The sequence below is a fragment of the Neovison vison genome, chromosome 4 (genome assembly GCF_020171115.1).
Source record: "Neovison vison isolate M4711 chromosome 4, ASM_NN_V1, whole genome shotgun sequence".
Classification (NCBI taxonomy): domain Eukaryota; kingdom Metazoa; phylum Chordata; class Mammalia; order Carnivora; family Mustelidae; genus Neogale; species Neogale vison.
This window is the reverse complement of record NC_058094.1, coordinates 230,374,553-230,399,902: the sequence shown is the minus strand read 5'-3', so window position 1 is coordinate 230,399,902 and position 25,350 is coordinate 230,374,553. Positions and strand designations below refer to the sequence as shown.

General features: G+C 58.0%; 1 protein-coding gene across 1 annotated transcript in view; it reads left to right on the top strand.

The window, feature by feature from the left end:
• The window catches only part of PTPRN2 (protein tyrosine phosphatase receptor type N2), a 514,367-nt gene that overhangs the window by 259,644 nt on the left and 229,373 nt on the right, over positions 1-25,350 (top strand). Inside the window, exon 20 of the mRNA XM_044247045.1 lies at positions 23,797-23,861. Within this exon, the coding sequence (XP_044102980.1) occupies positions 23,797-23,861 (65 nt within the window). The remainder of the gene's footprint in view (positions 1-23,796; positions 23,862-25,350) is intronic.

Here is a 25,350-nt window from a genome sequence, read left to right as displayed (position 1 = left end):
GAATGTCCACAGATGTGGCTTTGGGTTTGGACGGTGGGAGCAGCAGGCCGAGGCCATTCTGCCGAGGCCTCAGTATGGCGACTAGAAATGTTCCAGGCCCTCGCCAGCTCTGGTGGGGAACGGGACAGGCCGGGACTGGTAAGCCTGGTCACTGTCCTTGGAAAGGAGACAACAGCTCACAGTGGGGTTTGCTGTAAGAGGGGAGGTTTTAAGGATTTTAAGCCATTTTGTATTTCAAAAATTCAGTTCCCACCTGGTCCATTTTTTTAAGCCAACCGCTGCCAATGTTCTCACCCTCCCAGAGGCTCAGGAAAATGACCTTATTTGCAGGGAATTCGAGCAAGGTCGTCAGGAAGGCAGAGAACTCACCAACCCCCAGCCAGGGGCTACCAGCCACTTCCCGGAAGGCAGACCGGTTTGGGGGGTTCGCCTCCAGTGGGTGAGCCCAGACAGGGCTGGCCCTGACCCTGATGCCGGAATCTGTGCACACACACATGCACGCACGCACACACACGTGCGCACACATGTACGCATGCATGGAAACTTGTGTGCACACACGCATACGTGTATGCCTACACAGCTGTACGTATACACACGCACATGCATGCCCACGTGCCTGTGTAGATACATGTGTGTGGACGTACGTGCAGAAACATGGACACACATACGTGTTTATACGCGTGCACAATGCACACATCTCTGCACACATTTCTACACGCACATGTACGCACATACACGCACACACGCCTGTTGAGCACTCACACCTCATGTCAGAAGCCCACCATGGAGATTCCTTCTAGCAGAATTCCTTCTAGCCCCTCTGGGTGCCTTGGGCGCAGCGGTCACGCACGGCCTGCTCTCCGGAGGCCCGCAGACACTCAGCAGCCCCACTAGGGGCTGACTCCAGTGACCGATGCTCCCAGTGTCACAGTGACACTGAGTCTCTGGCCTTCCTTAGTCGTTAAGACCAGGTATTTTAATGTTGGAAAATCTGCTGAACGTGACCCGGCTTCTCAACAGCATGAGGATTTTCTCTGAAAGTAACAGACACAGACCTTCTAAATTTAATGTAAAACGAAGAAGGGAAGGAGAAAAAATCTGCCCCTGGGCTTTGAAGAGGAGGCTGCGGCGGAGTTCGCAAGCTCTGGGCGTCGCTATGGGGAACGAGCAAGCCGGACAGAAGGTCCGCGAGTGCCCACAGAAAATACACGGGGACGCGGCCCTGGGGGTCGGCGCCTGGAACCTGCGGGGCTCGTGGCTCTGTTGTCCGTGCAGTGAGACCTCCTGCGCCCCGTTCTTGCGTTCATGCAGCAAATACTCAAGTCAGTCCGTGTGCCACTGGCCACTGGACCAAAGCCACGTGTCATCAATCGATGGCACGTGGCCAGCTGCCCCGCCCGGGCGAGGCACACCTGCCAGACATCCCCCGTCGAACGCAGGGTCGGCCAGTTGCAGTCTGCTTCATTGTGCAAGAACACAACCCTCTTAACAGGCATGTGAGTGACAGGACGTCGCTGAGCACAGCAGCCCCCGGGGCGCTCGGCAGTGTCTGCGACTTTCCGTCGTGCGTGACTGAGAATTTGTGTCTGCTGGTTAGTGACCCACCACCCCACTGCCTGCTTCTAGGAGTCTGACGACTGCAGGTGCCTCACTCCCGCGGACTCACGGAGCAGTCGGCATCCGGGGCCTAACTGGCTTCCCTTCTGCAGTGACCTCAGGCTCGATCAGTGTCGTGCCTCGGGCAGCATTTCCTTCCCATCTCGCTGCATGCGGGACATGGGCATAGGTGTGAGTACAGGACATGTGTAGGACATGGCTGTAGGCCATGCATGTAAACCTGCGGGTAGGCACATGTGTAGGACATGCATGTGAGCACATGTAGGACACGTGTATGGGCACACACAGGACATGCATGTGACACATGTTTAGGATACACATGTAGCACATAGTACATGTGTGTAAGCATGTCTGTAGGACATGTGTGTAGGACATGCATGTGGCACACATTTAGGACGTGTGTCGGCGCGTGTGTATGGCGTGTGTGGGTGCATGTGTGGGGCACGTGTGTAAGCACACATGTAGGACATTGTGGGTGCATATGTGGGACATGTCTAGGTACACGTGTTTAGGTGCATGTGTAGGACATGGATGTAGGACATGGTAGGTGCGTGTGTGGGACGTGTTTAGGCGCGTGTTTAGGTGCACGTGTGGGACATGGATGTAGGACGTGTGTGGGTGCGTGTGTAGGACTCGCGTGTTGGCACACGTGGTGTTCCCCGTGCATTCACTGACAGGCACACTGCGGACACATTGTTGTCTCCACCTCTTGGCTCTGCAGTGAACATGGGAGCAGACATTCCTCCCAGACCCTGATTTCAGTTCTTCTGGATAAATACCCAGAAGTGGAATTGCCGTCCTAGGATAATTCTATTTTTAATTTGTTAAGGAGCTTCTGACTGTTTTTCTCAGTGGCCACATCGTTTACATCCCGACCAGCGGTTTCAGTGTTTCCCCATCTTTGCCCACACTTGTCTTCCTTTTTGGGTAATTGCCATAATTAGAACTTGAGGTGTACAGACTTTTTTTTTGTACAAAAAATATATATATGTAAAAATAAATTGCAGGTTATCCCTGGGAGAATGCCAGATTAAGGATGCAAGAGATCACTTCCTACCGGTGTCCCTTCCTACCCGTGAGCCATAGTGGACACCGGACGTTCCACGCAGGGTCTCTGGGCCTTGCTTCCTCCATCCTGTGATTATGGGTTTCGGTACACTGGGTTCATGACCCTCCCTTCCCTGCAGATGTGGCTCTGCCCACGGAGATTCTAATCCTTGGTGAGCTCCACCCAACAGACACACAACACTCAGACCAGTGCCCAGTGCCTGAGGCAGCTCTGGCCTAGAACTTTCGGTGATAACGGGAATGTTGTGATGTTTGCTGTGGAATATGGCAGCCGCGGCCGCTTGTGCTGCTGATGACGGGATGAAGAGCTACTTTGTTCACGTTATTTGACTGCAGTTTGTTCAGCGAGGCCGCGAGGCCGCGGTAGTGACCAGCGCAGCTCTGGAGGGCCGTGCGGGCTCAGGCTGCCGTGGTGCCGCAACCACCCTGACGGGGCCGTTCCTCACTGGGGGCCACAGCCACAGAGGTAAAAACTCTCTGTTTCATGACTGGAAATGAAATCATTCTGCTTAAGTGCTGAGCCCCCAGAAGGTTGTTCTTGTCGTGGAAAAATTATCACGTTTGGCATGTCAGAGAGCTACGTCTCTTCGATAGTGAACAGAACTTCTGGAAAGAGAGTTCCCCGTATTTCCATCAATTTGACACGGGGTGCACATTTCATCTTCGGTGTATTGACAGGCGAGGTCTAACGTGGAAAACGGTGGTATTTGGTGCAGCCGGGCCTGGGTTCAGATCCCGCCTTTGCGTGTGGCCGTGTGGCACTGAAGAGACCGAAGTCCTCCCCGGGGCTCCATGCGCCGTCTGAAAGGGAGGGAGTAACCGGGGAGCTCCCCCCCAGCGCGTGGTAGGGCGCGGGAGGGGGTTGGCCCCGGGCGGTCTGTGTCTACCTCCGCCCCCCCCCTCCGGTGTTGACGTGGCTGACCAGCCGGGTCAAGGCGGGGCCGCCGTCCCCGGGCAGGACACAGCATCCCTGGGAACGGCCCGGCTGACGCCGTCCGCTGGGCGCCGCACACACGTCCTTCACCTCGGCCTGGCTACCGGCTCGGCCCCGGCGTCTCCCCGGTGTTCACTCTAGTTAACGGGGCGACTTCAGTCGGGGGGTGCTCCGGCTTTCCCGAGACCGCCAGCTCTTCAAAGCAAAGGAGCCTCTCACAGGGCGCCGTGGGCCACGCGCTCTGCGTCCTCCCGGGATGGGCCGGCCCACGCCCCGCGGCCGCCTCCGTCCACGGCGCTCTTCCTCCAGGCCGCGGCTCTTGTCTTGGAGCAGCCGGGGCCGCGTTGTGAATGGAAACACATCAGAGCCGCCCCACTTGGCATTTTGCTTCAGATCTGGAAGATTCCGTATGTCACACCGTCTCCAAATTCTAGCTCGACGGTGCAGAGGAAAGCAGAGCCGGTCCGAGAGACCGTGCGCGTCAGAGGTGGGAAGCCCCGAGTCCCGGCGGCTGTGATCGGTGCCCCTGGGCTCCCGGCGTCAGGTCGTGGAACAGGGCAAAGAGGAGCGGCCGGCGCGTGAGACTTGCCCCCCGAGACCACAGCCCCTCATCTCCGGCCCCGAGAGCTAACGGGTGGCCGGTCTTTTCCAAGCTGGGCCCTACCCCGAAACCCCGAGGGCCGGGTCTCACTCTCTTCCAGGAATGAACCCTTTGCACCGACGAGTCCAGCTCCTCTCTGGCTTTTTAAGCATTTTCTGCCAAGGGTGACGGACGGAGGCCTCGGGTACTGGGGTCGTCCTGGAGCACCGCACTTGGAGGCTGTAGCCCCGGCGGCCTTACTGTTCATCAGACGCTGTTGGTCAGGCTCTGGACCGGGCAACGCAGACAGACGGAGAGCACAGGCGATCCGCTCCAGAAATCAAAGACCAGCGTCTTCTCTACCTCTTCCTTTCTTCACCGACACCCTCGGGTCCCCCGGTGCCGGGAGACCGGAGACCCTGCGTCCCCCTCCACAGTCCCCTTGGGCTCCGGTCACTGGCTCGTGACTCGCCCCAGTTCACGATCTCACTTCCGGGGAGGGGCCTGCGCCGTGGCCTTCCCAGAAGCAGGCTCCGCCCTGAGGCCGCAGAACTCCCAGGATGTCCTCCTGCAAGGTGCCTGCTGAGGTCCGAGGGGGACGCCGAGGAGTGGCCACGCAGCAAGCGAGACTGACACGGGTGAGGGAGGAGCCGCCCGCCGGAGCCGGAGGTGGGGGAGGACCCGAGGGACCCGCAGCAGGGGCATGTGAGGAAAGCCGCGTGGCAGGGCGGGCGGGCGCCCTTGCAGGGTGGGGCGCGGTGTGTCGGGGGCTACGTGCGGGGTCTCTGGGGACGCGTACACGGGGCTTCACGTGCCCGGCTCTGCGTTGTAGACACTGCCCACCACCACCACCCCCCCGGCCTCCGGCGTCCGCAGGGGAGGAGAGGCCAGGATGGGTGACCAGGGAGCTGCTGGAGGGACCCTCAGGAGTCTCTGCCGATGACTGGGTGTGCGGAGCTGGGACAGCATGTGGCCAACAGGTTCCAGTTCGGGCAGTCGCGTGGACGGCGGTGATGCCCACAGAGCCCATAGTCTCACGTGCTGGGTCCTCAACAAGACGGAGCTAAGCCCAGGGACTCTCAGCATGTTTTGAAGTGACCTGAGGCGGAAGAGCTTTCCTCTGCCCGTGGACCCGCACACAGGAGGGTTGTCGGGGCTGTGGTAAAGCCCCTCGGTGACGAGAAGCTGCTCTGTGGGAGAAGATGTAGGGGCTTTGGCGCTGGACATTACCTCCACGTTCACTTGGTCTTGTTCAGTGGCATTTACTTAGAAACAGGCTCCTTGTGGGTTACAAACCCACGTTACGGCCGTGTCGGCGCACATTGTAAGGGTAACTGAGCAGCTCTAACGGTGCGTCCCGGTACTAATGGATATAGACCCTAATAGCTCCCAGTTGATCCTGATTTAGAAAGTAATCAGTAAGACGTAACTACATTCCCATCATGTTCCAATCAAAGTGTCCACCCTGCAAAAAACAAATGAACAGAAAAACCCGAAATGTGTGAAGAAGCGGGAAAATGTGATCCAGATTGAAAAAAAGAGAAAGAAAAGGAAGTGGTCGTTAGACACAGACCCTGGACTTTAACACGACTACTGTGAGTACGCCTGAGAACGTCGGAGGAAAATGTGACCACGTGATTGGGCACACGGGGACCTGAGCAGAAAACCAGACACACAGAAGACCACAGGGAGGGCTCGGGAAAGAAACGCAAGTGTCAGGTGGAAAGTTCATGGCTTGGACTTGACGGCCAAGGAAAGGATTAGCAAACTGGACGTCAGACTGACTCTGTCCAGCCTGAGGATCCAAGAAAATTATCAGGAAATAAAGAGAGCCTAAGTGAGCCGAGGAGAGTTGAATGGGCTCACGTGCACGTCACAGGATCTCGGGGACCAGAGAGAAGAACCTACAGGCAGCCCGTCCCCGGCGGGGAAGAGGAAGCCCCGCGAGCCCCGAGCCAGACGACCACCAAGAGAGCAGTCTGAGGCCATCCGAGTCAGGCGGCTGCTTCCCGCCCACCACGCTCGCCCAGGCCGTGCAGCCAGGCCGTGCTCTCTGACGGTCGGTGCCGCTGGTGGTCTGCCTCTGGGGCTCCGCTTCAGAAGCACTGGGGTGGTGGGACTCCCAGAACCAGAGTTCCAGACACAAGTAGAGACGGCCGTCACCCACCCGCCGGCAGACAGGACGCACGAGCCCCAGGGCCGCCGGCAGAGAACATCCTTTCCAGGGGTGAGAAGCGGGAGAAGAGCCCTTGAAGTCAGGCACGGGTGTTCAGTGGTGTTGAGGGCACATGACCCCAGCACACCTGCCCCAAGGCGGCTCCTCAAGAGACCCCGTGACTGGGGCCAGGCCCGTAATAGGGGAAGGGGGATCGAATCGGGTGATTTCTCAAACCCCTTCCTGCTCTCCGTGTTTGGGTCGAGGCGTCACTGTCTCCCATGGTTTCCGTGTTTTCATGCTCTTCCGAGGTCCCTGGCACAGGTGCTCGATCAAGGTGGGTTTCTCCCCCTCAGCTGGCTGGGGCTGCGGTAGCAGAGTCGGTGGACAGAGGGACCGTCGGTACACAGACGCACAGGTGATGTAAATCAGACCCATTCGTCAGTGCCGGCACGTCCTCGTGAGCTCGAAGGGTCCGTACCAGGGCGCCCGGGGACAGTGCGCGTCCCGGAGATGAGGACAAAACCCCAAAACAGTTTGCAGGGAAGTGGGGCTCTCGCTCTGGGAGAAGAGGCTGTAGAACCAAGCCGAGGAAGAGCTCTGGGGACGTCCCTGCTGCCGGCGCCTGCCTGCTCCTCCCCGTTCCCTTCCTCAGTGTCTCCCGTTCTCCCTGCTGTTCCAGGCCGTGCCAGCAGCGGCCGGCTTCTCTCGGACAGCTCTCTGGTGCGGACCAGCAGCGCTGGCTTCGCCCGGGGAAGGTGCCAGAAACACGGGACCTCAGTGCCCCGGCCCCAGGGGTCAGAATCTGCGTTTTCACAAGGTCCCAGGCCATTCCTGTGCCCTTGACAGTTGGAGAAACACCCCTCTCCCCAACCACAAGGCACCTCCTGGTTTCCGCTCACCTCCTCCAGCCAGGCAGGGCTTGCCTCCAGCGACAGGGACCTGGGGCAGATCGGCCGCGGGAGAGCGTGGAGCCCGGCTGGCCGGGACCGGTCCTGGGCTGCTCCGACAGTGCAGGCACAGCACGTGTGGGCATGCGGGCTCTGCAGGATTCTGGATTCTGGAGGAGATTTAAGCTACTGCGGCCTTTTGGGACTCTGGCTGCAAGGCTTTGCCGCCTAAAAATGGAATGATACATGTTAATCACGCAGAGTGGGCGAGCTGGACCGTGAGCCGGGGAGTGGCGAGTTCCTGCTCGGCAGGACAGGCCTCGAGCCCGCTGGGGCAGACGGCCTCCTGCCTGGCGTCCCCGGAATAGGCCCAGGCGTCATCTTCTCTGTGAGCTCCAGATTGGGAGCCTCCATGCTGTAAGCAGGCAGCTGCCTGGGGTCCAGCTCTGCTACTGGCCCAAGCCTGGGGCCTCTGCGGCCATCCTGGGACGTGCGGGTTCCAGGAGGTTCACAGTAGCCTTTGGAAACCCCTCTCGCTGGTTGGTTTGGATCAGCAGATCTGTCTGTCGGGCCCGTTTGCAGAAGTCACTGCTCCGTGTTCCTGGCTGCTTATCTGCTGGGTGAAGGGATGGGCTGTGAGGCCTTGGAAGTCAGATGCCCATTGACTTTGCCTCCAAAATGTGCAGGACCTTCAGAGGGCAGTTTCTGGCCCGTTTGGGACTGGCTGGCACAGGCAGAAGGATGTGGATAACGTTCTCTGCCTTTTTTCCCATCAAGTGTGCTCAAGTGTCCCACACTCCACCTGTCGCGAAGGATCTTGGCTCTGCGTGGATGTCCTATGGCCCGGGGAGGTCCAGCCCCAGGTTCGGAGGGTCCCTGAAATGCAACCTTGTCCTGCCCAGACACAGCCGGTCTGGGCAGCAGCGGGGCTAGTGGCCCGCGCCTCCTGCTGCACCTGCGCCGGCTCGCAGGTGGATTCCCAGCACTCACCTGCTGGGGCTCCTCTGCGCGGACGCCGTCCCCGGGGGAGCTGCTCTACTCCTGGGCCCTGACAGCATTAGGGTCACACAAAAAGCCCAGAATGGTGTATTTATAGACCTGCATGGAAACACACACAGTTTAGGCTAAATTTCACATTAGACCCTGGTCACTAATAAATGCGTTCGCCTAAGTAAACAGTCCCTGGGGTCTTTATTGGAAGGGAGGGGCTTGTTAAATGCCTGGGGAGGCAGCCACGGGGACAGCTGCTCCCAGAGCAAGCTTGGGATGCTGCCTTCGTTCGGAAGCACACGTTCGTTTTGCTCTGGAGCAGTGAATAGTTTTGTAAGCGGACCACCGCGTGGCTTAGCCGTGTTGTCTGTGACTCAGTGAAGCAGTCCTGACGCCCTGAAGACGTTTTCCCAACTCGTGTGACTTCAGCGCGCTGCCAAGGACGTGACGCGGCCCCTCCTGACGGGCCGCGGAGACCCGCGCCTCGCCTGGAAGGGGAAGAAAGTAATCTCAGCACGAACGCGGCTCCCGCTCCCCCGGCAGAGAAAGCGCGCGCTGGACCGTGGTCAGAGCAAACTTGGGCTTGCGGCTTTGTCCTCGGCAGTCTTGCCTAGACCGCTGCTCGGCAGGGACCCAGGCCTCCGTGTGGGGTCCCATCTGTACTTCCCGGGTAGCCCCATGCCGCGGGGTCAGGGTCCGACCCCCCCTGGGCTCTCAGAGCGCACGCCTGCGGGCAGACCTCTGCTTTCCTCCTTGCTGCGCCTCGGGTCGAGGTGTGGGCCCCGTGGGGCAGCAGAGAGAGTAAGCGGAGCCGCGTCCTTCTGTGGCTCACTGCTCCTCTGCCTTGTCTCCTGGTTCTTAAAAACCAAAACCCAGAACGCCAGTCGGCTGACTGGGAAACAATCATGGCTCTTCTCATTCCCACTGACTCCTCCGTGGTAGTGATCTTTGTGCCGTAGGGTCCCCTTTCCCTGAAGCTCGCCGGGCCTCCGGGCATCTACCCAGAGGCCTCTGAACCTCAGACAGGGACAACTGAATCTTAACCCTTTATTTTTGTTTTTTAAGTAGGAACAAGTTTGCCTATTATTTAAGTAGGCTTTATTTTTAGAGTAGCTTTGGGTTTGCAGAAACATCAAGTAGAAAGTAGGGAGTGCTCGCGCCGGCCCACAGTCCCCCAGGGGTCGTTGTTTCGTGGCTGTGGGACATTTGTTGCACTTGTGAGCCAATGGTGACGCGTGATTACTGACAAACGTCCGTGGTCAATGTGAGGGTCGGTCTCCGTGTTGTTCTGTGGGTTGTAATAGCCGCTTCAAGACCTGCGCCCACCATTACAGTGATCTGCCCTGCAGGTCCTCAAAGCTCTCCTGTCCACCCCGCCCTCCCCCGACCTCGGGGGACCCTGATTGTTTCGGTCTCCGTAGTCCAGCCCTTTCCAGGGTGTGAATCCCACAGCATGACGTCTTTCACTTAGGAATGTGCGTGGAAGGTTCCTCCGAGTCTCTTCACGGCTCCGGGACTCGCCCTCTTTTCACCCCGAATGATGTCCGACCGTCTGGATGGAGCACGGTTTGCTCCTCCGTCTCCTGAAGGAGTCTCGGCTGCTTCCAAGTTCTGACAATTGCGAATAAACCATATGCACAACGGAGTAGCGCGCGGCCGTCACCAAGGACGGACACCCACCGTTTGCACTGACACGGACGGGACTGCAGGAGACGATGCTGAGTGACGTAGTCAAGCGGAGAGAGTCGGTTATCACGTGGTTTTACCTACTCGCGGATCGTAAGGAATAGCACGGACGCCGTTAGAAGGAGCAGAAATGTGAGTTGGAGGAAATTTGAAGGGGGGGATGAACCATGAGAGACTGTGGATCCGGGGAACAAACGGGGGGTTTCAGAGGGGAGGGGTGGGGGATGGGTCGGCCGGGTGGTGCGTACTCAGGAGGGCACGGACTGCACGGAGCTCTGGGTGTTATACGCACACAGCGAGTCTCGGAACGCGCCGTCAAACAGTGACGACGGACGGTGACGAACGTAACGCGGTAATGGTAACGCAGCTGCCCGGGGCACCCCGTGCAGGCGCCGGTGAGCGTGTCTGTTCTCGGCTCCTGTGAGCAAACACCGAGGAGGCGGCTGCTGGGACGGCCACACAGGCGTGTCTGGGTCAGTCCGGTCTGGCTCCGTCCCCAGCAGCGACGCGAGACCGTCCCTGCTTCTCCATGTCCTCAGCAGCACTTGCGCTGGGTTTGGGCCTTTCCGACAGGCGTGCGCTTGTGCCGGGGGCCGCAGCCGGCGTACTGACCCGAGAATGTGCAGGTTCTGAGCCGCTGTGGGAGGGCACCGGCCGCCAGCATGGGGGAGGCAGCTGGTTCCTTCAGCATCTGAGCCTCAACTTTGGGACATGAACCCATGGGGTCATTTTGAGTGAAGATGCCGTGTCAGTACCCCCGCCCCGAGGGAGCTCAGTCAGCAGAGCTCTTACTACGCACAGATCCCGCAGGGCTGCGGTGTGGGAGGGCGGGCGACCTACCGCCCCGGCTCGCCAGTGCCAGGAGACCGCGCGCCGGCTGGCGAGCACTTCCCATCCGCAAGGTGGCTGGGGGGTCACTCCTCTGTGGGCTCAGCTCCGAGTGCTGACTTGGAAAAGGTCCAGGCAAAGCAGAGCAGGAACTCGGTCTTAGCGAAGCGCCCTGACCCTGGCAGCGGGCAGGTTGCCACAGTAAGATGCACGGAGGCAGCTCAGGGACCCCGCTGCTCTTCTCGTCCCCGTAGTGCCGTCTCCTTACGTTTGCGTTTTGCTGATGATGCGTGCTGCCGAGCGGGCCCGCTGTGTGCCTCCGTTGGTGACGCATCGGTTCAGATCAGGAGCCCATTTTTACTTGTACATTTTGTATGATTTGTGTTTTGTGTACATGCAAGTCCTTTGTCTTGCTGTGTCCTCTGCAAACATCCCCCGCCCCTGCTGCTGGTTTGCTTGACCATGTCTTCTGCTCAGAGCAGTTTTTAACTGCAGCAAAGTTCCACTTGTCAAGATTTTCTTTTACGGATCCCACTTTCAAACATTCCCCCCCCAAGTCTCAGAGCATCGCATTCCACTTGTGGGTTCACCCGTGGATGCGTTCTTGTGGAAACTGTGCAGTCCGCGTCCCGCTTTGTTCTCTGTGTGAGGACGTCTGGTGGCTGCAGGACCGTCCTCTGGAAGACCTCCTCCCGCCCGGACTTGTCTCGGCCTCTCTGTCCGAGCTATTCTGTGACTGACTCAACTTCTGACTCAAACAAGATGGCGCCATGAAATGGGTATTTTGCTCGAGAGGTTTTGGCTCCTGAATATTGAAAGGACAGAGGAAATGGGCAGGATCCAGAACCGCCCTCAGTCCACCGTGGTCTCGAGTGCCCCTGGCATGGACCTTTCACACCCTGTAGCTTGCTCCCTCGTCCAGGGGCCTGCATGTGCCCACGGGGTCACAGACCCCCCGAGTTCTGGATGAACTCGGCACCGTCACGGTCAGACTCTTGCTTTTCCTGAAGGAGACTTGACTCTTTTTCCTTTTTCTTCATAGTTACCTACTCAGACTCTTTCTTCAGTCTTCGCTGGTTTGTGATTTGTGTTTTCTTTGCTTATAGTCGAATTCCTCAACAGTTCTGGACATTTATACATAAGTAATATTATTAGCTTGTAACTCTAAAGTTTTCACCGTCCTTTGGTTGTGTTTTCTTTTTCATTATTAATTTTTGGTAAATTTAGGGTTGGAGGTGTCATATTTTTCTCTGTATTTGACTTCTAGTAAGAGTTCATGTGTTTTTTGTCTAAAATACTGTGCTTGGATTTATTCACCAATCCTAGTCTTTTATAGTTTATTAATGATATTTTTACTTCTTTTTTCTGTTCCTTCCCTCGAGTCCTGACACCTTAATTTGAACTCCGAGTTTTGTCCCCTCGTTTCTTCAATAACCGTGAGCTTTGCTACCCACACCTACCATGCTGCGAGCTTTGGTTTCCTCCCACAATTCAGACTGAAGCTTTCGTATTATCATCTGCTGAGTACTTTGAAGTCTAGTTTTGATTTTTTTCTTTAACCCAAGAGTCATTGAAGAATATATTTTTCAGTACCCAACTGATTGGATGTTTATCTTCTGCAGTTACTAATTTTTAATTTTATCAGATCACTTACGTAAGTGTGACCGTTTGGAACTCGCGAAGGTCTCCTCTGAGGCCCAACACCTGATAGTTGTATTCTAGTTTCCTCACCATGGAGTCTGATCAGTTGCAACTGAGCTGTGTTCGTGTGTCTCCCACATGGGCTGGGGAGACCAGGGTCAAGTCCGTCTGCCACTTATTAGTTGTGTGACTTCAGGGAAGGTACTTCTGCCCTGAAGTAAGCTCAGTCTTCCTCACTCGTGCACGTGTCTTCTGGGGCACTTCATGTAAGGCAGTGAACGTGCTGGTCACCGTCCTCAGAATGAGGGCAGCCTTGCGCATTGACTGCCATGGGGTTTTCTGTCTCTCAGACCATGGGAGGCACATTGGTTCTTCTTTACTAATTTCAGCATTTTGTTTCATTTCTTGGCACACACACTGTATCTTACTTCTGGATTATTTTAAACATTAATTTTCCAATTACCTTACTTATTTCACTTAAAAATAACTTTATAATTCTATATTGTCTTAATGTTAACATCATGGCACTTCTTTTATTTCTGCTTATGTCTATCATATTTTCCCTACTCCTTAAATTTGTAATATCTCTGACCTGATTTGTTTTAGATGTGTTTCTTGTAGATAATACTTTTGACTTAAGTGAGAGACTTTGTCCTGGGAGTAAAATTTAACCTGTTTACATTTATTGTCATAACTACACATGTTTTTAATTCATCATCTTGTTTCCTGCTCTGCACGTTCTGTGTGTCCTTTCTGTTTCTTGTCGTGTCTGTCTTCAGCCGTGTAGATCATGGAACATGTACTCACTCTTGTAAGCCCTTCAGACGTTGCAAGTGTAGTTTGGATCCATGTGATCTAACTGCGAACTTCAGGAGGAAAGGAATTCTCTCATCTTAGACGGCACCTGAGGGTATCTGCCTCCTCCACACTCTGTAATGTGGAGGTCGAGGTCAGCCTTGTGTGTGCCATGATCGAAGGGTGTCTTTACCAGAGTCTGTGCTCACAGGTCTGGGGAGAGGTCTAATGAAACTCAGAACCTGACACTACCACAGTGCATTTGCAAACAAGACTCTTTGGGGGGCAGGTTCCAGACCTTGTGCCTGAAGAGTGTCAGAAAACATGTTGATGAGGGGATGTGGCTATTTATCCCGCTACCTTTTAATAATAATAATAATAATAAAACCTTCATCAGATTTCACCGAGATTTGCATTGGGAAAGCCAATTGCACAGTGAAATGGGTGGAAAATCTTGTTATGATGAGCACCTAGCCTCAGCTCTGCCTGCTTACTTTAATGTCTGGAGGTAAATGAGAAGGAGGTAAGTTTCCATTTTTGCAAAGCACCATGGTCCTTCCCATCCCCATCGTTTTTATCGAACATAGAAGTTCGCCAGGACCCACGCACTGAACATTGCTGAAGATAAACATTGTATTTTAAATTACTGACGGCAACAGGCAGACTGGAAAAAATCATTTGAACAAATTGAAAACTGAAATGTTGATATCAGATATTAAATTAATTTAAGTGAGATTGAAACAATATCTAATTAAAATAATTTGAAAAATGACTTGGAAATTGAAGCTGACATTAGCTTTTACCAGCCTGTCATTATTATTACCATGTGGCTAAGCTGCATTTTCATAGAAGCCCTGCCTGCTCCCGGGAGACTTTGCAAGAGACCGACAGAGGAAAGTCTCATTTATTTATTCTGTTACGGCTGGAACACAAGGGCTAAGGGAGCTTTCTTGGGGACCCGAGGCGTGGGGTTGGACACATCGACCTTCCAGTTTCCAAGGAGAAAATGTGTCCCAGACCCTCTGCTCTGGTGGGGACATTTGGGGCTGGAAAGGGTTCGGTGCCTTCAGTCTATATGGAGCATTAAAAGGAAAAGAAAACCCCAGCTTTGGAATGGCAAAGAGATGGAGACAGAAACGTCCTTGCTGCGGTGGGCCCCAGCAGGTGGACAGATAGATGGTCACGGCTCCTGGGTCGGGTCAGCTCGGGGACGTGGGACGTGCGGGCAGGTGGACAGCTGTGGTCGTGGTTCCTGGCGGAGAAGGATGACGACTCTCCCAAACCCACAGATTCAACAAAATTTTCACAAAAATCCCAGCAGATTTGGGTTTTTAAAAAACATTTTTTATATTGATTTGGCAACTTGATGAGCTGATTCTAATGTCCTTGCTAGGAGGTGTGCAGAGCGAGAGCGGCCAGGCGCCCGCGGAAGGAGCGAGGGTCGGCCTCCCTGTGAGGTTGCAGAGGCCGGGGGACAGCGGACAGTGGGCGCCTGGGGACAGAGACGCAGGACCCAAGGGGGGACCCACCTTCCTGAGGATCTGATGGGGTTGGCCTTGCAAATCAGAGGGAAGGGTGACCTTTTCAGCAAATTATCCCGTGAAGACTGGGTGTTCAATCGGGGAAAAACCTTTCCTCTCGCACAAAATCCATTCCTGGACGGACGTGGGAAAGCAAAATGTTAATCTTTTAGAAGAACGTAGAGAATGACAACTTTACGATCTTGGAATAGAGGAGTTTTTGAATACGGTACCCACAGCCACACCTTAAAGAAAGTGATAAATCAGAGTGTATCAGAACTAGGATATTTATGGGGTGCCCGGGTGGCTCAGTCAGTTGGGCGTCTGCCCTCGGCTCCAGTCGGGATCCCAGGGTCCTAGGGTTGAGCCCCACATGGGGCTCCCTGCTTAGCGGGGAGCCTGCTTCTCCCTCTGCCTCTGTCCCTCCCCAGCTCATGGTCCCTCTCTCTCTCAAATAAATAAATAAAACCTTCAAAGAAACTACTGGGAAACTTATAAAGCCCAACCACAAACCGAGATAAACTGGTGAGAACCCACGCAACTGACAAAGTGTTAGCATGTGGGATAGTTAAAGAAATCCTGCAAAGCGATAAGGAAAAGTCAAATAATCCAACAGAAAAATGGGCAAAAAGCACAAACACGAATTTTACGTGGGAGGGAGCATGAATGGTGCGTGACACCCAGGAAGACACTGACCAGAGGCCAAAGGAAAGCACCGGGAGGCAGGCGCTGACCCCCAGGCTGCTGGCGTAAGTCCGGCACATGGAGGGTGTCTGGAGCCACACAGACCGTTAGAGCCTGAGCAAAGGAGTGGGGATGGATGCCGTCACCGTGGGACGTCTGCATTCCAGCCACTCCACCGAGAGAAGTCTGTCGTGTGCTGGAGACGCGGGCGAGAACGCTCCCGGTGGCCCAGGTGGGAGCCGGTGTGAAATGAGGCAGGAACCACAGGGTTGCCCATTGGATCGGGTGCTTCAGGGGACATAGATGATGGGGTTCCAGGTGCCCGCAGTGCAGCCCCGTAGCAGGGAGATCACACAGACCACACTGCCACGCGAAACCTCCCGGGACCGGGACCGGCACTTAGCCACCGAAGCCGGTCGGGGAGAGCCTCCGTGTTGTTACCCCCCCGGTGGCGTTCAAACCCAGCAAAAGTGAGCGACGGACACGTGTGGGAAAGTCTCTAGAAAAGGAAGCTCCAAACCCAGATTCCAGGGAGGGAGGTCTGATGGGCAAGATGGTCGGGGGCACAGGGCTGCGCTGGGCTCCCAGGCTCCGCTTCTCCCCCAGGGTGTCGGTGTCACGGGCTTGGCTGTCCTTGTGCCTCAGAACCAACGTGTGTTTTATAAACATTCATTGGTCTCTAATATTTAATTAAACATAAATAGAAAACATTGATATTTTTGAATTACAAACCAACAAGTAACATTTCCAGCTATCAGGAGAAGGTCATCAAGGGGCGGCCGCGACATCCATGGCCCGGTCCGGTGACGTGTTCAGAGACACGATGTCTGCTGCACGTGCGCAAGCGAATGTGCGTCTCCTTTCTCTATGGAAGCACGTCTGAGCCAGGCTTGGGCTGTTTGTGGAAACGAGCATTGCTGCGTCGCTCCACTGTCTGTGCTGGGCCGCGTTCACACGGGAGGGGCGTAGTGGAAGAGTTGGCTCAAGGGCAGGGCTGTCGGGGGTCAGGCATCGGCCTCGGGCTGCCGGGGGGTCGGGCATCGGCCTCAGGCTGTTGGGGGTCGGGCATCGGCCTTGGGCGCAGTGACACAGACCCTGGCTGCCCCTTTCGTCTTCCTGGAACAGGCGACTCCCAGCTCCCTTTGCCCAGCACCTCTGGACACCAGGGAGGCCAAGATAGGGCCCGTTTCCAGCCAAGGACAAGCCAGGCAGTGCACACCCCCCTTCTGTTTTTCCCCTTAGAATTGAGCCTTCAGTGGCTTCTCTGTCGTAGGTAATTGCCAGGCCAGCAGTTCCGTTCCACGGTCATTTTAGCTCTGCCTGACGGTTAGCAAAAATAAATATCCAAATATTGGGGCAACACATCACGTTCAGATGACTTGATTCGAAACAGTTACCATCCAAGCATCTTCCCGTGTTTCACGTTATGGCCATTCCAGACTCCTGTGCTACCTGCCGGGCCGTCGCGAGGGTCAAAGCGAGTATCCACACCCACCAGCGTCCAGGAGCGCTGGACGGTTATGCGCTCATTTGCTCTGACGCCAACAGCCGAGTTCTGTGTGGCCGCGAGGAGGACGGAGGGTGGCGGTCCAGTGGCACACAGGGACGTCCACCTCTGGACTCGGGCTCAAGCCAGCACGGGATGGCAGGTCCCGCCCGTCAGATCCCCAGGAGGGCATCCCGGGGCCCTTCTTGGACTGACGCTTTGGTTCCAAAACTAGCGAGGCCAGTGCCAGCAATACAGCGGTGACATTCGGTCACGGTCACGGGGCACCACCACCACCAGGGACGGCCCTCGCTGATTCAGGTCAGCAGTCACGTGACCGTTGGCAAGTCATCCCCAGTGTCCTCCTGTGTGCCCGCTGCTGTCCTGGGCACTGGGGCTATCCTGCCACGGCTCACATCCTAGTGGGCAAGGCAGGAAGGAGGGCTAAGTGGGCCGTCCCGGCGAGGCCACTGCTCACACTGGACAGACCAAAACCCACCCGTGAAGATGGTGAGTCCTGCGGGGCCTGGGCTCCCGGAGCAAGCAGCTCTTCAAAGGCCTAAAGCAGGCTCGTACACCAGGGTGTTCAAGGACAGAAGGAGCCACAGTTGCCTGGGGTCAGGCTGGGAAAGCTTTGCACCTGCCACATGAACCCTGTGTTGTTGGGACCCCGAGGTAGGGCTTTGCAGAGAGGAGAGACGGAAAGGCCTGCCTCCCCCTCCGGGCACTGCGAGTCTTCTGTGCTGGCCGTCGAGGGACGGATGCTGGAGGGCCCCAAACCGCCACACGGAGGCCCTAGCCAGGATTCTAGTATTTAAATGTCTGCCTCAAGTTAACGAGCCATTAAAAAATCTGATCTTCCTACTTTGAATACATATATTCATAATGAAAAAAGTTTGTTTAGATATGCATAGAGCTATACTTTTCCTTCTGAAAGTCAGCCAGGTAATACAAGGTGGCTGCACAGAATCCCGTCATGCATGTTTGGGGTTTCTTGTTGCACTGGCAGAGTTTGGTGAGTGATAACAACATGTGATTCTTGATTATCGCACATTTATTTACAAATGTCTTTGCTCCCCTTTTTTAAGAAAATTGCTAATTATATTGTTTAGTAAGATTTCATAAAATCTGTGCATTTAGACGGAAATGATCCAAGTGTAAGCACACAGAGTATAAAATGAGAGGGTGTTTTTATGAAAAATACAAAGCACATGAGAAATCAAACACTAAAATTATGCATGTATCTTCAGAAAGGACATTTTTCTTTAGCAGCACCCAAAATGGATGATTAAAGGTATATGACAAATGTAGGAATAGATACCGAAGCTTCAAATCAGAAATATTCAGAAGGAGGAGTTTGTAATTCTGTGTTTTGAAAACGTAATCCAGTCATAGTCGTCGTCGTGAAGATAAACTCCCTCTGGCTTCGGGAGACGCCGTGCGGTGCGACCCGCGCAGGTTCCGTGGACACGGCCCCCAGCCCGGTGGCCCACCCAGGGCGTCTCGTTTGTGCAGGAGAAGGACCCCCTTCTCGAAGATCGTTTGTGCAGGAGAAGGACCCCCTTCTCGAGGCTGGGGCTTGCTGTGTGCAGTGGATCTGAGCGCACGAGGACATTCTTGCGGGGGCGAGGCCCAGCCTCCCGCTGCTGCTCAGTCGGAGCGACGCAGGACACCCGATGAGCCACGGACACGTGATTAGCCCGAAGAATCCCTTCAAGGCCCAGTGTCAGGACACGGCCTGTTTGCAGAGCCTGGTGAGCAGGAAGGGCCCTGAGAAAGGGTCCCCTCACGCCCACGAGAAGGTTTGCAGCTGTAAGACCAGGGCCTGGCGTCCACCCACGGAGCCCTGCAGGGCCTGTGCCCGCTCCTCCCTCCACGGCCCTCCCCCAGCTCCATGGCCCCCGGCCGTACGCTCAGGCCCCTTCCCCCCACCACGGTGACCGTGACCGGCTTGCACGTGGCTACCTGTGGGGGCCATGGCCCTCCTCCCCATATTGACGGGGTTCCTCGGACCACCTGTCAGCCTCTGGCTGGGGCTCCCGGCCCGTCATGAGAGGCCGCAGCTCCGTCGCTCTGAGAGTCTTGTGCTCCTAGGGGTAAGGGGGGCACGTGAGTGCCCCCCGCAGGGCTATCCTCACCAACCAGCCCCTCCCCACGGTCTGCGCTGTCCCCAGTCTGTCGGCGACACCCCCAGTGCCAGACGCCACCAGGCACACAGCATGTTAAAGGCTCTGAGAAGGCCAGCAGGTGTGTGTACGTGTGCTTGGCTGTGTTTAGCTCTGTGTTTCCCAGACCCGTGAGCAGAGGCCTCCTTTCTCCCCAAATACCTGTTACCGTGTGGAGAGTGGCTTATGGAAATGGGCCCTCGGTGGCACCCTGCAGCAGGAGAGGGGTCGGGCCCACGGCTGCTGCCCCGGCCTCTGGCTGCTTCTTAGAAAAGGCCTGTGTGAGGAAAGAGTGAACAAGCAGGGACAGTTCCCATTTCTTTCTAATTCCTACCAAAGAGGATGCCCTGCCCTCAGCAGTCTGGGCGCAGCGTTATTTCTAGGGCGGGATTGGGGGGCTCAGGGGCTCCTGACCCCGTAACACTTCTCTGCCCCCACCAAGGAAAGGAGGGTGTGGACAGGGCAGCAGGGCCAGGGGCCGTGGCACCTGCTGCACGGGACAGACCCGCTCCCCTCTCTCCCTGGCATGGGCTCCAGCCGGGCCGGTTCCAAGTAGGGAGTCACCCCAAAGTGCACAGCGACTGCACAGCTGAGCCGCTCTGGGGGCTGAGCCCAGGTGAAGGGGCCCAGCAGGCCCACTCTGAGGTCCCTGAATGACCTGGAGGCTTCTCTCCCTCTCACGGACGCCCCCCTGGGTGTAACTGTGCAGCAGAGTGTGGGTGAGGTGCAGATCTGAGCCTCAGGAATAGTGGTTCCAGCTCTGCCAGCAGCCGGGCTCCTCCCACAGGGCGCCGGGGCTTCCCAAACGGGGGGCGGCGTCCCCACCCGCCTCACCTGCCCCCCTCCCCGTTCCCTCCCTGTGTTCCTGCTAGCGGAGCTCGGCCACTCGCTGTCGGGCCCCCATTTAGATCACAGAAGGGACTGTGCGCACCCTTCCAGTTAAAGTGACAGGGCCAGAGAGAGAGGCAAATTCACCCCACGGAAGCCTCGTGCTTAATTACAGGGAATCCTGCATAAATTGTCCAGTGCCAGGAATTATTCCGATAAATGAAAACACTAATTAAATAGGCTATTGTAGAATTTTGAGAACATTGTAGGGTTCTGCTTCTCCAGGTCATTTGCATATCTTCATCTAGTGAATTTAATTTTAAAGGACTTCTTTTTTGTGTTTAGAAACCCTTTTTGTCTCCAATGAAGATAAAAATGGGCTTTATACGCCGTTCTCGGTGTTAGTAAAGCGGCTTCTCCCAGGGTCTCTGCCTCCCGGCCCCACCAGCTCCACGTCCGCCCTGGGCCGTCGAAATAGCCCACAGCCGACATCCAACCGAGAGCCCGGCAGGAGAAAAGCTTTTCTTTTTCTTTAAAATGTCTTTTAGCCAAAGCCTGGAAAACATGGCAGCGTCAGCGCGGCATTCCCAGGAGGTGGCCTCCGCGCAGACAGCGGTGTGCGTGAACGGCGTGGCGGCCGGACAGACGGCCCGCGGGCCTGGGGGCAGCCATGTGGGGGGCCGGGGAGGCCGGGGATCTTCCTGGTGCCGTTTGCCCCGTGGAGGGGATTCAGAAAGGAAGGGTCCGGGGCCCCCTGGAGCAGATCCTGGGAGAACGTGGTGCCCCAGGATGGCGTGGAGGAGGGGCCGGGGTCCCGAACACTGGCTCTGCCCTCACGCCGGGCCCACGTGAGCAAAACAAAGCAAGGAAGGGTCGTCAGCGCGCGTGGGGCGACGCGGGGCTCGGTTTCTCCATCGTCTCCACCAGTAACGACAAGACAGAGAGGACGTGACCCCAAGCCTGAGAGGGGACAGAAGAGCACAGGCCACAGGCGCCACGGTCCTCAGCTGCCACAGGGGCTGCGACGGGGCAGGAAACCCCCATGAGGCTCCCGAAGAGCTGCAGGTTTCTGGGACGCAGCACTGCCGCAGGCCTCCGGCGAGTTCTCACGGGCAGGACACACGGCCCCGGGCTCTCTCTGAAGCACCGTGGCCCACGGTGGCATTGAGGGGGACCCTGGAGCTGGGGCGGCGTCAGCAAGACCCCAGCCGCTCACATGGAAAACGAGGGATGTGGGCAGAGAGCACCTGGGGGCAGCGTCCCGTCTTCTTGAACGAGGGCGGTGGGTGCAGGTCGCGAGGGTCGGTACCGCTCTGAAGCCCGGTCCGTCCTCGCTGTGTGCGCACAGCCATGCGCGAGGACACGGTCGGAGGCCTGCGTCCGGGGCGGCGGCCGACAGCCTGCCTCTGGCTGGCGGAGCCGGGGAGCGGAGGGACGGCCGGACGTCGCGAGTGAATTAACACCGACAGACATCACACCCTGCGGGGACGGCGGCGGGACACTCGCCTCTTGGGTCCATCACGAGTACGCGGCCGGTGCGGCACGCTCAGGGACCTCCCAGACTTTCCCAGGGTCCCCCTGTCGCCGTGATCCCGCTGGGCCACACCAGGAGCAGCGTGGGCACGTCCAGAGCCCCTCTCGGTGGACCTGGGGCACGCGAGGCCGCATCCTGCCTCGTGGGAGGTCCCCAACAGTGTGTCCGCTCACCAGGGCTGCCCCGCTCGCCGGCCGTCGCGTACCTGGCATGCCGCCCCGCCGCACGCGGAGAGCACGGGGAGGACGGACAGACGGACGCTAATCCTCCCCTCGACAACCTTCAATCTGGCTAATCCTGAGAACGAGCCGGGGATGGGGGACGGAAGCAGGTTCTTAGGAAATGCGGACTTCCGGGTCCACCTGTGCGTTTTCTGATTTGAAGGTCGAGAGACCAGGAAGCAGCGGTTGTCCCTGCCGCTGAGGGACGTCGAGTCGCACTGGGAGGCACCGTGGGCAGCGCGGAGGACCCGAGGGAAGCGGCAGAGGGCGGACGTCGTGCGGAGAGGACGGGGCGTCCGCGTGGCTCGCAGAGCAAATGAGGCTCAGTCCGGGGCTTTGTGGACACGGCACCGACGCGGGAGCCAGACCCTGACCTGCTCACCAACACCTCGCTCGTGTTCGCCCCAAACCAGCGGAAGCCGTGTCAGTCCAGCAGCGTGATGGTCCCTGGGCGGGTGGGGAGCCCACGCAGCGCTGCCGGAAGACGAGGGTGACCCGGCGGGCGGCCCCGGGAAGGGCTCCGTGCCTCGACGCCAGCACTGCTTTCCGCGAGCTGGTCAGCAGGGTGTTTCCAGTGCGGGGAAGGGGCTGCCCGAGGGCCTGGGGCTCCGAGGCACCTGGGCCTGTAGGACGGGTCAGCTCAGCTGCTTGTGTCCCCCGGAGACACAAGGGAGAGCTTGTCTGCTCTGTGGGAGGGTCCAGCCTTCCCCTGCACACCGGGGAGTGAGCAGGCGTTTGGGCAGAGAACGCCAGCATTCGGCCTCCGGCTCGTGCGGGGGACACGGGCCCGCGGGTCCATCCCTGGCCATCTGCCTCGTGCAGGACGCTCCGTTGGCACAAACCAGGACAGTTTCCTTAAGGAGGGTCCCGGCAACCTCCTCACTGCAGGGCAGCTGGAGAGCCCTGGCTGCCCGTCCCCCGCCCCCACGGGAGGTTTGCAGACTCTGGGACGGCACTGCCCGCGCCGCGTGGCCGGGCTGTCTGGAGTGTCTGTCCTCGCTCGGGGGCAGAAAACGGAGAACCTTCTAAATTCCACCTTCGTGTGCTTCCTGTCCCTCAGCCCACCCGAGAGTTCGCTATTATGCCCCCAAAAGTAGCTCGCCATTCGGGAAGATGTTTCCTCTGTTTGCAGAAGGACACTGGAATCGATCACGTTGTACTCTGTCCCTTGAAGACTGCCCTCCTCCAGTCAGTGTTTCTGTTTGGGCCACCGCCTTGCACTGCCCTCCCCCTGCTCCCGCACGGCCCCGTGAGGCTCAGAACCAGATGGGGCTATGCGGGCCTCTGCCTCCCAGTGCGGGGATAACCACCTGCCTGTGAAAGGAACGTGCGTTTGTCCAAGGGGAAACTTCCGATGGGACGACGGACGGCCCCCAGGAGGGGCAGGCGGGCGTAACAGCATCTCACCCCACCCCTGCGCCCGAGAGAGCCCCGTCACCAGGTTAACGGGGCGGACGCGACAAGGGGGAGTGATGGATCTCTTGTTCTCGCTGGCGTCAGCCACGGTGGCCGGGCACTCCTCACGCTCCGGCTCTGCGGTCAAGTCTGTTTCTCCCGGTTTTTCATTTCCAAAATGACACGTGCTCTGTCCGAAAGACCATTTCTATAGATTTGTAAGCCCAGACCAGTTGCTTTGTGACGCAGGGTCTTCCTGAAAAAGTTGGGGCCGGGGGCTTGCGGTGCCGGCGTCGGGACCCCTGAGTGTTCACTTCCATCCGCTGACTGTTTCCAGAGCTCTGTCTCCTTGTCCGGCGGGGCGGCGCGTCCTCCGCCCGTCTGTGTCATCGTAGGTCAGGAACAGGGAGGGCAGGACGGGGACAGCCCCCAGCCCGGCTGGGAGATGTGCACACGGCCAGTCGCGCCCTCCAGGGTCCCCCTCGTGAGCTCGGGACGCCAGTTGGTGGAACGTGTTTCCCAGCGAGGAGCGCCAGGCGACCAGCAGAGCACGCGAAGATGACCACGCGAAGATGACCCTACGTCTGCGGAGACGTCTCGTGTGGTTTTCGCGACATCGTGTCGGGCTCCCCTGGTGGACAGCGCGGGCTGGCGCTCGGGGCCCAGGCGCAGGCTGAACCAGGCCGGCCGCGCGCTGACTCGACGGGGCGTCTGTCGGTGGAGGAGGCCAAGGGACTCTGGAGAGGGGCCCGCTGACCCTGTGCTTCTCTTCCCCACAGTTGACGGCAAGGACGAGCTGGAACAAGCATCTGGACTGAAGATCGTGCGGGCCGGGAGCGGGTCGGTGAGTACTGGGGCGGCTGCCTCCGAGGCGTGCGTGCTGGCGGGGGCAGGGCAGGCCCGCGGACGGGCCACGGGACGCGATGCCAGTGTGCGCTGCCTCTGCAGTCGGAGTCCGGCGTGCCGCTGAGAACGGCCGTCCTGGTTCGGGACACGAGCTTCCCTCCCCAGAGGTGACGGAACTGCTGAGCCCCCCGGAGCGCCCTGTCCTGGGGGCGTCCCGGGACACCATTTGGGTTGGCGTGCCGGGCATGGGGGACGCTCTGTGCCGCGACCTCGTGAGGCGGCGGCGGTGCCCGCCCGTGGCGTGTCGGTGTCGAGAGAGGCATGTGACCAGGTCCTCCATGAGCCACTAAAGCTGCTGGTCACTCCCAGTGCCTGCGTGGCCCGTCTTGGGGCAGTTTTGCGAACCACAGGCAGAGCAGTGCACATGACTCCGCGTGGCAGGGTACGTGGCCACGTGAGGCCACGCAGACCCCGACACCCCGCGCTGTGGTCGAGTTTCAGTGTCACGGCCCTCGCCGCTCTGGATGATTAGCTGGTGCGGGACAGCTTTCTCGTGAGTGCTTCTCGCTCCCAGAGGGACGCCCTCCGCAGAGCCTCTCAGGGCCGAGCCGCTCTCTCGGGGACGCCCCCGGCAGCCGGGAGGCCTGGGTCATGAAGGAAGAAGGTGTCTAACTGCCTGTTCCCGCAGACGGGCTCCTGAGCTGCTTGAGCGGCCGGCGGGCAGGAGCAGCCTCGAGGGGAAAGCGGCCCACGTCGTGCTCTCGTGTTCCAGGGACCGGTGGGCGGAGGGCAGGGGGCACTGGACGAAACCTGTCCGCAAAGGCTCGCCGGGACCGAGACCCTCTCCCTGCCTGCAGGCCATGGCCAGGAGCACAGACCGTGCGTCTGGTGAGGACATCCCGCTCTCGGCCCTGCCGCAGACGGCAGTGGTCTTGGCAGGGAGTGAGCAGGGGTGGCCGGAGACCGCCGAAGCCTGGGGAGGGAACAGTGGCCGGTGGCAGGAAGGGATAGAGGGTTGGAATCGTGACGGAAGGTTCTGGATGTGCTGCCTGTCTCAGGGACAGTGAAGGCGTGAAGCCCCTCGTTCCTTTCCCACCACAACCTTGTCGGGTGGGAACCCCTTTCGGTGCCCGTCATTTCCCCAGGAGGTGACCAGGGAGAGCGTCTGCACCGTGGCTGGCCAAGAAAGCTCCGGGGCCATGAGTCCTCTCCCCACGAGGGTCCGTGGGCTTCGTGGGGGCCGGCTGTGCTGCCCCGGGGGAGGGGGTATGGCCGTGTGTGCCACGGAGGCTCTGCAGTGGGGTCAGCCCACGGAGATCCCAGAGCGCCTCTTCCTGAGGGAAGCAGGGCCTCCGGCAGTTTCAGGAAAGAGGGACAGGCGTGGACTGAGCCTACCGGCTGGCTGCTGGACAGCGTGAGAGCAAACACAATCGTCAGTGAAGCCAGCGCTGTAGCCCTTGGAGGAGGGGCTGCTCCGGCTCCGAGGG